A 15,916-nucleotide genomic window follows, 5' to 3' on the forward strand; every position below is an offset into this window, starting at 1 on the left:
GGCGGCAATAGTCGAGTATTCAAGGCACAAAAACATCAATGGTTTGATTTCTGATAACGACTGCCTTTTCTTAAAGTGTCCAAGAGCAAGGCCCTGAATCATAATGTACTTCCAGTGGATTAGAGATCCATATGAGCTAATCTAAAGCGGTTTGTGCATGCTAAAAAATGTGACCGAAAATCTACAGCAATCAATGGGAGCGCAATTCAGGGTGTTGTCCCCCGCCTGGTGCCCGTAATTAGCTGGGATAGGCTCCAGCACCCCCCATGACCCTTGTGAGAAAAAGTGGTATAAAAATGAATTCCTGGTTTGAAGTCAAAAACTTCTTACAAACATTCTGTTTAACAAATATTCCATTTATTTTAAAATGAACATTGGAAACAAACAGTTTTCAACAGTAACATTTTTTCCAAGTGACATTTTTTTCTAAAATTTTATCATTTTAGTGAAAAACCTGGAGTGTGGGTTTGGCTTGCAGTCCTTGAATTTGACCATCTTTTTTTTATCAGCATGAAAATTCCACGAGAAGAAATTTTCAATTGGAATGTGAAGTAAATATAAACAGTTGCAATTTATTTATCTTTACTTTACATATAAAGCGATATCAAGATATATAAAACCATTAAATATGTAAAAAATGGTGTTTAACAGTGGGGTGAGGGGTGCAATTATCATTTATTTACAGCAATTCTGTGCACAGACACAAAGTGATCGTATCCGGAGTTGATGATAAAACGAAGGTGAGTGGCACTGCTTCCGTTTAGCTAGAAAACAAAAAGAGGTCAGGATAAATTAGGATTTTGCCTCAAGTTAATTATCTTTAAATAAGTTTGACAAGATCATATTTGACATACTGAAATGGAATTTGACTGAAGATTTCCCTCCGTGCGCTTTAACTCTGCAGGAAAAGGAATTCATGAGGATTTGAAAAGAAAGTGACTAATACATGCATATATTCATCATGCCTACCTTTTTCTGTCACAAACTCAAAGTGAGAGGCGTTTTGGGATGTGTTCTTTTCTACTTTAAGGTGCTTGACTGCAAAAAAAAAAAAAAAAGAGTCCAGCAGATTTAATTAACTCATCCCTAAATTACACTAAAATGAAACGGACAATGACCACGCTTAGATTAGGACACAGCCTTTGGAGAACTTGTAACACAATGAGTCATCTGGTTAGGCTTTGTTTTAGGGCATAATTAAAGAAAAACAAATCCACTTTTCAAATAATTTTCATGAACATCTAAACCTTTAAAAAGAAAATAACTACTTAGCTTAAATTAGACCCGACAAGTGTATGCTGCTTCATATTAGATCAAAATTAAAAGTGAAAAATGAATGAATAACTATGTTGACTATTTTCGTGCTTGTCTTGATTAGAGCCATTACTGAGTTGAGTTGGCCAATCCCAACTGACCTAAGGCCTCATTTAATATTTATACAATACTTAGGCTTGGCATTTTGATTCAATATTAAGATTTAGATTTAACATTTAGATTTAGAAAAGATTAACATTAACATTTAGTGTTAAATTTAGCATTTTCAATTAAATTCAGATTCAACTTATTATATAACTTATATTTTGACTTAACTATTCAGCTAATTACTTCATGTTGACAAATTGACGCAACAAAAAGCACGTTTATTTTTGGCGAGTGGTTAGCTAGTATGCCTCATAGTTCCAATGTTTTGATCCCAAATGGGGCCACAGTGTCACTGTGTGGAGTTTGCATGATCTCCCCTGGGCTTGCTTGGGTTTTCTTTGGGGACTCCAGTTGCCTCCTACACTCCAAAAACATGCATGGTAGTCTGGTTGAACACTCTAAATTGCCCCTAGGTATGAATGTGAGCGTGAATAGTTAGTTGTCTGTCACCTTGTGCCCTTCGATTGGCTGGCCACCAATTTAGGGTGTCCCTGATTGCTGCCCGTAGTTGACTGCGACCTTTTTTTAGGATAAGCGATACTAAAAATGAATAAATGTTTATTCATGGATGCTAAATGTGACCAAAATAAATAATTGCCCTTGCATTCATTCATTTTTCGCAGTCTACCAATGCATATTTTGGACATGTGGATTGGGAACTGGAGGTCAAGGATTCCATCCCTCCCGACCTTTATGTGTGTGTTTTCTCCGTGTACTCCAATTTCCTCCCACATCGAAAAAAACATGCACGGTAATCCTGGTTGAACATTCTAAATTGCCCCTAGCAATGAGTGTGAGCGTGAATGGTTGTCCATCTCATTGTGTCCTGCTATTGGCTGGCCCCCGCTCGGTGCCAAGTCAGCTGGGATAGGCTCCAGCACCCCTCGCGAGCCATGTGAAAATAAGGAGTACAGAAATTGAATGAATGCATTAATCTTACACCACATACAAAAAAAATAGTCATCGAGTATTGAGTACATTAATGACCTGAATCAAAATATCTTTACAGAGAAAGTTAACATGTGTTGAGAATTTTCATTTTGCAATGTAGCCTACTATTGTAGCTGTCCAATGTCACTGAAGAAAAATGCGTCATTTCTCCAAAACGAATGATGAACTCTTGAGGATACATTCCAGTGGACATCCAAAATGTATTAGTGTTTCTGGTAAGACGAAAAGAAAACGCACAATATGATTCATATTTGAAAATGAAGTCTTAACATTCGCAAAACCAAACTGATGCGATACTTACCCGTCGATAATATTTTCTGGGGGATGGTTTTCGTCATTGGAGGCAGCCACAACAACGGTGGCCCCCAGAGAACGAAGAGATGCCTCAATCATAGGAAAAATACGGCTCCAAATGTGGTTAATTTGCCGCAAATATAAAAAAAACACAAACAACCTCGCGTTGCCACGCCAACCCTTCACGTCGCGTGAAAAATACGTCACGATGCGCGACATGCGTCATTTTGTCGACGCATGTAGCGCGTTCACTGTTTTGCAATTAGCTGTTGATTTAGCCATCGTTTACTTATGGCGAATGGATGCCAGGATGCGTTATTCACGCGAGGGGGTGGCCAGGTAAGTCACTTCACACTGGTGCATCTTTACATGAAAGACGACAAGTTTTAGGACGGTGCACTTTTGTGTATTATCTATGCGTTAGCTTGATAAGTTAGCCACATACCAACACGCTGCGGTATGAGTGAAACACTAGAGAAAATAAAGACATCAAATTCAGAAAAATCGAAGTGACGTGAAGTTATGTACTTTATTTTGCTGAAGGAAGGGAGCGAAATAATTTGTAATTAATTGTCTGAAACATGTGCAAATTCCACGTAAAAGAATCTTCTGCACTTTCCTCATTAAATTTAGGAATTTGCATAAGATGTTATGGGTTGGTTTTCTTGAGTGGGATCTTTAGAAGATGGTTAGGTGATACAAACTTTAAATTGGCAATATATGACAATACCCATTCAGGCGAATTTACAGTACAGGGCTCAAGATATTTAACAAAAAGACATAACTATAGGCCAAATATCATCATAAAAATCATATTGATATCAGTCATATCAAATTAGATTTTATGTTGGGTAAAAAGGTCGTTAGTGAAACACATTTTATATTTTTTCCAGAGTGATGACTCCGATATTTGGGATGACACAGCATTGATTAAAGCCTACGATAAGGCTGTTTCGTCATTTAAGGTAAAAAATAAAAAATATTTTTAATTTGTATTAATTAATCACACATCTAATATACTCTTGCTGTTGTGCCAGGCTGCTCTTAAGGGAGAAAACGAACCATACACCTCAATCAAAATCCCACCAGGAAAGAAGCGCAAGAATAACAAAAAGAAGGACAGCAGAAAAAGAACCAATACGTTGACGGATAAAGAAGTGGGGATCTAGATTAAATATGCTAATATCTTATTTGTTTTGAGGATGACACAATAATTTACACCTCCCATTATTATCACAGTGGCAAGTTGGAGATTCCTGCTGTGCCTACTGGTCAGAAGACAGTCAACTATACTCGGCTACCATCTCCTCTGTGGACAAGACAAAAGGCACGTGCATAGTTGTCTACACAGACTACGGCAATGAGGAGGAACAAAAGCTTGAAGACTTACTATCAGAGATTTCGGAGGGCGACTACGAAACAAAGACCTCGGTAAAATATTTTTTCAATATTGTATTATGGCTTAAAACACATTGGAGATACAGCCCTAGTTGTGCACTTTTGCATTGTTTATAATAACAAGAGAGAGAAATGGAGATGGGAATATCAAAAAATCAATCCACAATTATTTACGTTAAGACTATTAAAGAGAAAAACAAGCTATTTTCAAATAGAGAAATAAACCGTTTGTATTTTGCATTCGCTGACATTTTCCTTTTTCTTCACATACTGGGATGGTACAGTAATCCCTCAAATATCACGACTTCAACTTTTGCAGCCAAACTACATATTTTTACTGGGGGAAAAAACATTTTCTTATATTAACATTTTTTTAAGTTCATAAAAATGTGTAATTCCACGCTGAAACTCACAAGTAGAGGGCCCTCTCTTGTCATCCGCTTGCTACTAGGACTCGGCACAAAAAAAATGTAGTTATAATAGGGGTGATACTACTGCACGGTTTTTCCATTTACTGCGGCCATGTCTGGTCTACATTAACTACGATATTCGAGGGATTACTGTATTTCAGTGCATCATTTCTGGAAAAAAAAATAAAATAAAATACAGCAACACTACTTTATTGCAATAATCTTGTAAAAACAATATTGGTCTCTCATCACTTTGCCTGCTATTGACAATACAGACGTCCATTTCATTTCGACCTGGGAGGACTGGCTTTAAATGCTCATCTTTGAGTGCCATTGACAGCACTTAGCATCTATTTCATTTTGGCTTTGGAGGAATTAATCTTCATATGCCCCATGTTAAAACGGTGCATTGATTTTTAGTGTGAGCATACCTTTCAGGATTCAAAGTATGGCAATATAGTATCACCATAACAATATGTTGTCACACCCTGAATATCAAATTTTCAAAAAATAAAATCAGGTTCTAGCATACTTTTTTTTCTGATCATCAATGTGTTAACAATGCTCCATAACCATCCCACCTTAGACTCAGGAGGCTGAATCTTCCACAGAAGAGAGTGACCGGTCGACGGAACCAAACCAGCACAAACCGCAGTTAAACAGTAAAAACCAAAAGGGTAAATTCCACAAGCTTCCTCCTCCCATGTGGGCCTCTGGATTCCCTCCTCATTGCCCACCTCCAATGCCACCATTTAGAAAGGTAAAATGTAATCTACTTGAATAATGTACATGTTTTTGCATTGCCATTGAAAAAAAAATAATTTACCTATTTATTTTGGTTGTAGGTAGCAGATGATAGTGGATTATTACATTTTAGTCATCCACAAGTTTTTAAAAAGTTAGTAATGAAATTACAAAATAAAGCCCAGTAAAAGGGTATTACATCAACTTTTATGAGTGATAAAATGTTCAACAGTCCCAAATCTCATGATTTTGCTAGTGGGCATTCTGTAAATTAGTCCAACTCATTTTGAGCATTTAATAGAGCCTTTTTATCCGCTAGTAATATTAAACCATTTATTATCTGCATGTATGGAGTAATTCAGTGTGCATGACACATCTCTACGCTACCATAAATTGTGAAGTTTTATTTATGCAAATACCCAGTAACCACTTCTCACCGGTCAGATAAACCCCTGTTCAGAAAATGCATTTTTACTCACTTCCACTACAATTATGTTTGCACTCCCAGGGTGGAAATAAACAGCCTGGTAATCGTGGGCATTTCCCTCCCCCCTGGCCACCGATGATGCAGTTTGGCCCACCGGTGAGTTCATCGACAGTAACAAATGCACGCATGGATTCTTACAAAATCACATTGTTTTTGTGTAATTTCAGATGATCCCACCACCTCCACCCATGAGTCCAGATATGGGAGATGACGAGGCAATGGGCAGCATGCTCATCTCGTGGTACATGAGCGGCTACCATACGGGCTACTACTTGGTATGCTTGTTTCATCCAGAACTACATATTTACTGTGCACTGGACCGTGACATATTTCATCGTAGGATTTTTTCTTTTTTTAATGAAATTTCACTTTTGTAGGGTTTGAAGCAAGGTCGCAACAATGCTGCCAACTGGAGCAAACCGCACCCGAAATGAAACAAGAAGATAAAGAGTTTTTCACCAAAAGTGGCTGCTGTATTTCTTTGTGAACTTTCAACTATGGGAGGAGTGTTTTGTATTCACTGTAAATAGATTTAAATAAAGGATGCAAAAAAAAAAAACGCTTTGTATAACTCCCTCAAATTTACAACAGTATACTATAAAACTAGAGACAGTGATTAGCACATCGGCCTCACAGCTCTGGGGTCCTGGGTTCAAATCCAGGTTGGTCCACCTGTGTGGAGTTTGCATATTCTCCCTGGGCCTGTGTGGGTTTTCTCCGGGTACTCCGGTTTCCTCCCACATCCCCAAAATAAGCAGGGTAAGCCTCTGGCCCAAAGTGACCTGGGATCGGTTACAGCACCATTCCTCCATAGCTCCATGTCATTAGGTGATGTTGGTGTACCCATTTAAGTTTTTGATGACTTGCATGACAGGCTAAGGACAAACATGAGCTTGTAATGACATTTGTTGTCCAGCAGAAGTCAGGCTCGTACAGAACAGTCAAGTATGAGTGAAAAAATGCTTTCATAGACAAATGACTACTACATAATAATACACTTTGTCAATCTCTGAAGATTGTCCTTATGTTTTGCCTCGTTCTGTAAATTTGAACTTCCACAACAGCACTGCCTCTGTCATTTTCACACCCTGCCTCAAAAGACATACAGTAACATATGGCAGACATGATTACAGTCACACATCGATGAATGTAATCCTGTAAACCCTCAGGATGCTGGCATAGAAGTGATTTACTAGGGAGAGAGAAATTGGAAAAAAATGAGTCAGGGTAGGATGTAGCATTTACAAGTGCTGAACATCGAACTGGGCAGAGAAAACGAGACGTAAGGCCTCAAAGGGAAACAGATGCAAGTGCCCTCAGATGTTACCCCATGCTTTGATTAAAAATCTTGATTTGTATACAATTATTTATCATTCCCATGGATCTGACATTCTAAATATGATTCATGCAATAAGCAGTGCACTATAACTATGTTCTTTTATATTTAGAAGAGACAACCACATGATTGTAGACTCAAAAGCCACAGCTATGCCTCTGGGTCCCAAATACTTGGGTTCACTGAAAGGGAGAAAAATTGAAAAAAAATGTTAATGCTAGTGACATGATCTGTGTTTATTCCCACTTTTTCCCACAAGTACGCTTCTACGAGAATTTATCAAAATTTAATTCCGACTGGCCCCATTTATTCCCAATGAGGAAAATAGCTTGATATCAACAGGAAGTAATGACCTACCAAAAAGCCCCCAAATTTATAGAAAGCGGTTTTAAAAACTTCCCGTGTTAACGTCCCCCCGTTGCCACACCTCCAACACCCATGATCATCAATTCCTTTGTAACATTTTGTCACTCCATGTATTGACTAGTTATGTTTGTTTTTTTGCTACAAGTGGGTATAAATAAAGGGTAAAAATATAGTTTGCAATATTTAAAAAAAGAAAAAGAAAATGCAGATAAAAGCAAACCTATCTTTTCCTCCCAGATGGATTTCAAATGTGCCATGACAAAACAAACGCATAAGCACATTGCCGTGTGGAGCTGATCTGCCTGAAGGGCTCACATGGAGCCCCCGAGAGGACTTGAAAGGCGGGTGGCCTGCTTGGGGAAAGCATCTCTCAAACCTGCCGACCTCCTACTGACCACAGCGACATGAGGCCTGTAAACATAATCTGCAATTCCCCAACAGGCATCTCCCAGTTGGATCACATTGCTGCATGAGATGCAGCCCTTTAGCTATTTACACAAGCACGCATCAACAAACATCCTGCTTATAAATAAGGCACCGATGGGTGGGTCCATACTACGGCAAACATGTAACTAGTCGGCTCTACATTTCATCAGAATTTGTGGTCCAAAGCCAACAAAGAGTAGCAATGTTTGTGTGTGGAAGATAAAATAAAAGCATCATCAAGATAGTGTGTAAAAAGACTACACAATACTGTTTTTAAGAAAATCACTCATACAATACATTCTTAACTCACTGGCTGCCATTGATGGTGATAGATGTCTAATCCATTTGAACTGGGAGAGGTTGGCGGCGAATAATCGCGGGCATCCCTCCCGGTTACATTCAATTGGAAGTCAATCACTAAACTCACTCACTCTTTGTAGGATAATAATCCTACATAATATATTCTACTCCACATGTGTCAAAGTGGCGCCCCTGGGGCTAAATCTGGCCCGCCGCATCATTCTGTGTGGCCCGGGTAAGTAAAACATGAGTGCCAACGTTCTGTTTTAGGATTAAATTAAAATGAAGAGTATATATGTATATTAGATTTCCTGATTTTTCCCTTTTAAATCAATAATTGTAATTTTTAATTATTTTTTTATGTGTTTTTAGTTCAAAAATCATTTTGTAAAATGTAAAAATATATATAAAAAGCTAAAATAAACATTGTTTTAGATCTATAAAAAAACGGAATATTCAGGGCTTTTATTCCAGTTCTTTTAATCCATTTATTTAAAAAAAAAATCTAAATGTTATATCTAAAATAGTTCGGCCCACGTGAGATCAAGTTGACGTTAAAGTGGCCCGTGAATCAACCCGATTCTGACACCCTTGTTCTACTCCATAACTGTCACAGATCTGTTTTTAAGATGCAAAGAACAACTAGCAAGGAAACAAATAGTATCTTCCACGCTAGAATTATTATTAATTTTATATTCATGAACCATCCTAAAATCCAATTTTGTCCAGGAATCTAATAGCTATTGAGATAGGAAGAATGTAGAAATAACCAGAAGGTCAGTTTTGTGGATCTGCATGTTTAGGTGGACCAATCCTATTGTGGGACCTGAGCGAGCATATATGTACGTATTCACCCCCTGTGTGCTTTCATCTCCCCTGCAGGTTTCTGTTTCTATGTGGATGTGGCCTCTGTTTGCCTGTGACAGATTTGTCCTGACCTCTGTGAATTCCACTCACAGCAGGTCCTTCAAATTGCTGTTACTGCCAATTGTCAGGCAGATTCCATTGTCATAAATTAAGTATTTAAATCTCAACCATGTTGACAAAGGCTATTTTACAGCCATCTGCACTGGCTGTCGGTGGAATAACCTTTGCGTTTAAATAATAACTACAGTATATTAAAGTAATCAAGAAAAAGTACTACATATTAAAGTATAAAAAGAGAAAAGCACACATTAAACACAATTAGGGCAAATATCATAAAGAGAAAAGCACACATTAAACACATCAAAAGCAAATATAATAAGGAGAATACTACTCAAATGGTCAAAACAGAAGGTTTTGAAAAACAATGTCCAATAATAGTAGTCATCAATAACTATTTCAGCAGTGATGCAAATTTGCAGTTGAAAAATCCAGATAACTGTTTTAGGCTAAAATAGTTATCGGGATTTATCAATTGCAAATTTGCATAACTATTTTTGCATAACAATTTTTGCATACCTATTTTAGGCTAAAATAGTTATATGGATATTTCACCTTATTTTTTTATAATGTAAAGTTTAACTTTTCTTTTGCTATCATAAATGAAAAATATGTATGATGTAACAAAAAAAAAATGGCTGGCACTCATGAGATTCTACCTAAGAGTGACCAGGTTGCATAGGATTATTATTCTTAAATGAGACAATAAGAGAGGGTGGCCGAGTGAACGAGTGGTTAGTGCATGGACATCGCAGTTCTGAGATCGAGGGTTTGATTCCAGGTCTGACCATTCTTTGTGGAGTTTGCATCTCCTCCTTGATTTCCAAAACATGGAGGTTAGGCCGATTGAACACTCTAATTTGTCCCTAGGTATGAGTGTGAAGGTGAATAGTTGTCCATCAACTTGTGCCTGGTGATTGGCTGGCCACCAATATAGGGTGTCCCCTGTTTGGTGCCTGTAGTTGTGTTGTACAAGTTTAAATTACACAAGTGATTCTAGACTGATTTCCAGTGTGTCATCAGTTATCCTCCTGATAAAGTTGTCATGCAATGTCATTTTATTATTTCATCCGCACCAAAAATTCTCCACGATGACAAACGGCGGCCAAAAAAGAATTTATGTTGTAATGCTCCAAAAGGGACGTCACTGAGTGTCAACCAAGATGCAGGACACTTTCAAAATAAAATAACGGACATAGAAAATGTATTTTCGCTTTGGAAGATTTCGTATTTTGGTAAAGTCATTTCCATAATAATGGTTTTGTAAATTAGAGATGTTGTATTTAGAGGCTTTCGTAAGTAGAGGTAAAACCGGATTTATTTCTTTATTTGTTTATTATTCAAAATAATTTACTTTCAAGACGCGATTTTTTCACTTATAATAAATTTCCCACAAGCAAGACGGCATTCCTGTCACGTTACCAGTAGAAGTTAGTTTAAACTGGGCAGGGCAAACTTTGGTCCCGGGTTCCCTCCGGTACTTTTTGGTCATCGCACTACGAGTTACACACATTTAAAGTTGCCTCTGACAAATAAGCGACCTAAATAATTTTTAACTTGATATCGACTCGACGTGGTCGCTCCCTCTGTGTGTGCCACCATCTGTATCCGGTGTCGGGCTCTCATTTTCAGATTGGACTCTCTACGGAGAACCGGTGGGGACTCCCCGCAGATGTGAGGCTGCTAGCAAGTATGTTTTGTCGGAATCAAACAACAAGAGCCACGGTTGCCCGTGGCTCGGCTCTTGAAATGGAAATACGACGAGGGAAGTTCAGAAAAAGTTTTTACGTCAACACATCACAGGTAGGCAAAGCATCGACACGCCATTGGGGGCAAACGCTCTATTTAAGTCTCTTGCCCTCTCAGTGAACTTCTTTTTCCCAATTAAAATGCTTAATTTTAAATCCCATTTGTGTCTCAAAAGATATGCAATCCGTTAGAACAGGAACGTTTGGCAGTGATTGATCGTTTTAGTGATGATAGACGTCCAATTCATTTCAACATTTTAACTCAACAGATCAATTGGACGTCTATTGTCGTCAATGGCAACCAATGAGTTAACCTGGTCTTTAAATTTATAATTCTAAATAGTGTCAAGAAGTACTAGTAATGTTGAAATATATGAACTTTGAACTAATGACATGGCTTGGTGTTACATGTACAATCTTACCTTTGTTTTCCCCAATTTTGAGTAAGAAAAATAATAATATGCCACTGTTTACACTGGGGCTCATGTTGAACTAACTCATTTGGTGCATTTATAACCTCATTTTTGCTTTAATTACACAAGAGAGGTGCCCTACATTGTGCTAATCGTCAAATAAAGTTTTAATTGCCTTCTCTATTTACACTAATATTCCCTTCTGTTTAGCATTATTCCTCCCCTCAAGCAAAGCACCCTAACTTCCCAACAGGGACTTTTGGTGTCCATTTGTGGTTTGGTTGCAACTGAAACTTAATTCCATGTCTTCTACTTAATATTCCAAGATAGTTTAGTAATATAATTGTGTGCACCAGAAGGTTTCTACCTTGCTCAGCATCCAGGAAAAGTTGAAAAGTAGGTGGAAACCCATTTATGTATGAGAATGTTTTCTTTTATCCTGTTAACATCTGCTTTAAGTTGGCTACTGTATTTGAGCGATGCAGACGGTCTCAGACGGATTTCTAATCTTGCTCCCTAACTACTTTGACAGCAAGTCCTCCATACTGCTTTGATGGAAAGTTTTTTCCTGCCTTTTGAAGCCGTGACACCAACTTTGGTTTGCTTATGGCCTTTGGAGTCGTAAATATTAAAGCTGTATCCACGCAGCTAACATACCTATAACGTCACTTATACGGCACAGTAGTGAGCCCCTCCAAAATGCATTGATCCAGTGATTATTCGATGCGTAAGAGTATATTGACCTGGATCGAGACATCGATTGTTCATTCATTTATTTGTTTTTCATCCTGTTTGTCCTTGTCAGGTCTTGGGGGTGCTTTAGCCTATTCCAGTCACAAACGGGCAGTAGGTGAGGTACACCCTAAATTATACAATCTGGTTTCGATCAGTCTAGCAAGGATCAATCAAATTCATCAAATTCCACAGCATTGATCGACCATCTTTTAGAATATTTTTTAATTCAAAACAAGTTTCTTTTGAGTTTTCGAACTCCAAAGTGTTTATTTTGCTAGTTTTGTATTTTTTGTTATATCATTTAAAAAAGGTAAGATTTGTTGCAGTGCTTCAAACCCTTCTTCTTCACTCCAAGTTCTGCCTGCTTGTAATTTAACCAGCAGTCAAAATTCCCATTATAGCTTTTATTATCTTTTTACTGTTGTGTTTGTGTCTGCAGTTAATTTCCATATTTTGTTTTTGTGTTGCCTGGTTGTCAGTGTTAAGCTCAAGTAAAATCAAGGTTACAGTTAGTGCCTTTTGAAGTCAGACACTGAAATAATAAATGTTTACTGTATTATCCACAAATGTGAGCAGCTGTTTCAGTTAAGACAAGTAAATAGAAATACCGAACAAAAACATTTAGTTTGTTTTGGCATCAATAGTTGGGTTGTTTTATCCAAAGAGGAAAAAAAACATGTGTACATTGATAGCCTCCCTGTTAAATGAAAAATAAAACCCAGTGTATTTTTGTGTAGTGTCAATGGAATCACTTAGGTAACACAAGCAAAGTTACATTATATAAAGTCATAAACAAAATGCTGACATGTGCAAGGCACCAAAAACTTAGATTTGAATAGATGTTCTGGCAGCACACTTGTTTTATTACCGTTGCTTTATTTACAACCAAGAGGAGATAAAATATGGTAGAAAAAAAGTTGATTTTGTTTCCTGACAGTACTTCAGATGACAGTTGCTGACTCATTTTTTTAAGAAGTAGCCCAAGTTCGAAGTTTCTTATTGTGGCGCTGATAATAAGAATTTGTTGTGTGTGTTTTGAATTGGGGGACTGAACTTAAAATTGAGGCTCCCTCGAGAAATTGAAATGGTAAAAAAAAAAAAAAAAACAGCAAAGTATTTATTCTGTCTCTCTATTTCCAGCTGTGAATGTGTTTTGCTAATACAGTGAAGTATTACAGTATACAATACTGGTTTGCTCGGTTGCAGTTAACTCATTGTTGGCGTCCAATTCATTTTTCCTGGGAAGTGGACATGAACAAATGTTCATTCAAAGCTCCCAGTCACAATGGATTGGACATACATTGCCATCGATATAAAATATAAACATATAATATATATAAAATATAAAAATATATGATATATATATAACATAAAAATATATATAACGTATAAAAATATATGATATATATATAACATAAAAATATATATAACGTATAAAAATATATAATTTATACAAAATATTTCCCAAAAAGAAAATTGTTCAGGACTTTATTTATTTATTTTTAAGTGAATGCAACACGCCTCTGTGATTTTGTAATAAAACAACAACAACGAAAAATATTTTAAAAATATTCTTTATTCTTAATTTTTTGTTTTATAACATTTTAAAAGAAAAAAACAAAAAAGGAAGAACTGTTCAAATTGAATAATAATACCATGTCAGTAAGTAACATTATTTATATATAATCTGATGATTGGCTCATTGCACAAATGATCTGTGATTAAGCAGCTATCATACTTCATCTTAAATCGCTGCCCTAATATGACAGAAATGTTTTGCATTTCAATCCCTCACACTTTCTGTTCAGTAGTTTTTTTGTTTGTTTTTAACGGTCTTGGGAACAATGACGCCTCATTTGCATTAATTCTAAGTCTTCTGTGTCAGTTAAAGCCACCCAAGAGTGCACTATGAGTGTTATGACAATAATTAACATGAAATACAGTAGATTCTATTTAACTATTTTAACATTGAGTTATTTTCTAACTCGGCAATGGTCACCTAACCAGTCCACTTTACTGTGGTTACCACCAACTAAGCCTGAAAGTGGTTTGGATAAATATTGTGATTGTGTGAGAGACAGAGAGGGAGATGACACACCCACTTGGCCACAACCCTCCCAAATACATGAAGGTGGTCAGTTATGTTCGTGAAAGCTTTTACAAGTGGTTAGATTTTGTTTCTATAGCTACCATGTACATCCAAAGCTAAAATGGTTACAGATAATTTGCCTTTTTTACTGGGCATTTCTGTTGTTTTTCCTGTTTTTAAGATTACATTTTCAACCCTTTCAGGGACAGCTTAGCAAAGATGAAACATCTGATTTTTAACCCTTGGAGAGCTAGTAACTGTCATTTAAAAAGAACTACAAATATTAAGACCGTTATTATAATATGTTTAATAATAAACATTATTGTATTTTCTATATTCTTATTGTTAGTATAGTTTTAAGTGTGTTTACAAATAAATACAGTCTTACTAAAAGATCTAAATGAAAGAAAATGAAATTAATAAAAAAGAAATACACATAAAATACCAAATGGAAAAAGAATAGTATTTTTGCCATTGGCGGTGCTAGACCTCCAATTTTTTTTGTAGTCTGATAGCTGCTAAAGGGTTAAAAATAAATCACTCATTAAGAGTGCTCTAGGTGTACTAAACATTCACAAAATATCTGAAATAATCAACACCAGACCCCCTACACAATATAAATTGACCATTATTGCCATCATTGGCAATAAATAAGTCATGTCATTTACACATGAATTTTTAAGATCCTGGTAAATTCTCATGGATGCAGACTTCCAAGACAACCTGTGTGGGAACTGGTTGATGAACTCAGCTTGCTAATTTGCCTGTCCACCGGAAATAAGTAAATAAAAGCCGAATCTCAGACCGTGAGCCAGCTGAGGAAAGAGTAGTTTCCAAGGAATGACAAAATGTTCTTTCATCGCCTCAAAGGGGCTCTTGTGTACCTCATGAACAATGGCTCTTCGCTACTCTACAGCTCCAAACTCTTTCCTACGTCATAAAATGCTCTGCAAACAACCTTTGGGTGCTCAAGATTGAATGCAAAGCGTCATCCAAACTTTGCCAGAATCTGGCTGTCGAGGAAGTGTGTTTTTGGGCTTTCACAAATTACAATTTTGAAAAGGTTTTTACATGTGGTGTCATAATTCCAACCCAATGCTAACCCTCTGAAATAGTACACGTGCCAACGTCTATACGTACTATGATCAAAACGTATAATTGACACACTTCATGTAGAAAGAATTAAGACACAACGTAAAAGAAAGCCTACAACATTTTCACCAGACTGGAAAAAAACCTTACTAATGCAACTTGAGAATAAGAGGACGCTTGCGAACAAGAGCAAAGCACAAAAATGTTATACTGTGATAGTCAAAGAGCCACACCACACTCACCTACCAAAACAGACACACGCACACGCCCACGCACATGCACACGCACACGCCCACGCACACACCCACGCACACGCACACGCCCACGCACACGCCCACGCACACGCCCACGCACACGCCCACGCCCACGCACACGCCCACGCACACGCCCACACACACGCCCACGCACATGCCCACGCACACAAACACAATTAAAACCATATTATTCACTATAACACACCCATGCAATTTCAGAATAATGCATTGAAAAAAAAATATTAATAATTATACATTTAATTATTAATTTAATTATTAATTTAATAATAGGGCCATTTTTCAAAAAATGCTTGAACAATCAAATAACAGATTATAACAATTGAGAAGCTCAGCAAAGGTCTCACTTTTAATGACTGCAAAAATTTTGACCACTAATTTTATTGGAATAAAGTTGTTTATGAATATATTTGATTTCTAGCAGAAAAAAATCTCTTTACATTTCAAACAAAGTTCAGCACGTCTCTTTTGGAAGCTGTATTATTATGCTGAGGGATGTTTTACATGTT

The 15,916-nt window shown here is 37.0% G+C and overlaps 3 protein-coding genes across 5 annotated transcripts in view; 2 read left to right on the forward strand and 1 right to left on the reverse strand.

Annotated features, from left to right (window-relative positions):
* Nucleotides 1-335: 335 nt before the first annotated feature.
* Nucleotides 336-2,883, reverse strand: hspb11 (heat shock protein, alpha-crystallin-related, b11). Its single transcript, XM_077715831.1, has 5 exons — nt 2,675-2,883; nt 2,479-2,585; nt 970-1,038; nt 855-898; nt 336-764 (listed from the first exon to the last, which is right to left on the reverse strand). Exons 1-5 carry the CDS (start codon nt 2,764-2,766, stop codon nt 672-674), a joined length of 405 nt encoding a protein of 134 aa, XP_077571957.1. The 5' UTR covers nt 2,767-2,883; the 3' UTR covers nt 336-671.
* smn1 (survival of motor neuron 1, telomeric) lies at nt 2,840-6,265 on the forward strand. Its single transcript, XM_077715830.1, has 8 exons — nt 2,840-3,006; nt 3,561-3,632; nt 3,705-3,824; nt 3,907-4,098; nt 5,062-5,235; nt 5,728-5,802; nt 5,874-5,981; nt 6,084-6,265. The coding sequence occupies exons 1-8, from the start codon at nt 2,959-2,961 to the stop codon at nt 6,138-6,140; spliced, it is 846 nt and encodes a 281-aa protein (XP_077571956.1). The 5' UTR covers nt 2,840-2,958; the 3' UTR covers nt 6,141-6,265.
* Nucleotides 6,266-10,487: 4,222 nt separating this feature from the next.
* Nucleotides 10,488-15,916, forward strand: part of rtkna (rhotekin a) — a 60,716-nt gene continuing 55,287 nt past the window's right edge. For all 3 annotated transcript variants that reach the window (XM_077714809.1, XM_077714810.1, XM_077714814.1), the window contains exon 1: nt 10,488-10,861. In XM_077714809.1, coding sequence (XP_077570935.1) covers nt 10,751-10,861 — 111 coding nt within the window. In that variant the 5' untranslated portion in view covers nt 10,488-10,750. The remainder of the gene's footprint in view (nt 10,862-15,916) is intronic.

This window comes from Stigmatopora nigra, chromosome 4 (assembly GCF_051989575.1).
Source record: "Stigmatopora nigra isolate UIUO_SnigA chromosome 4, RoL_Snig_1.1, whole genome shotgun sequence".
Lineage (NCBI taxonomy): Eukaryota > Metazoa > Chordata > Actinopteri > Syngnathiformes > Syngnathidae > Stigmatopora > Stigmatopora nigra.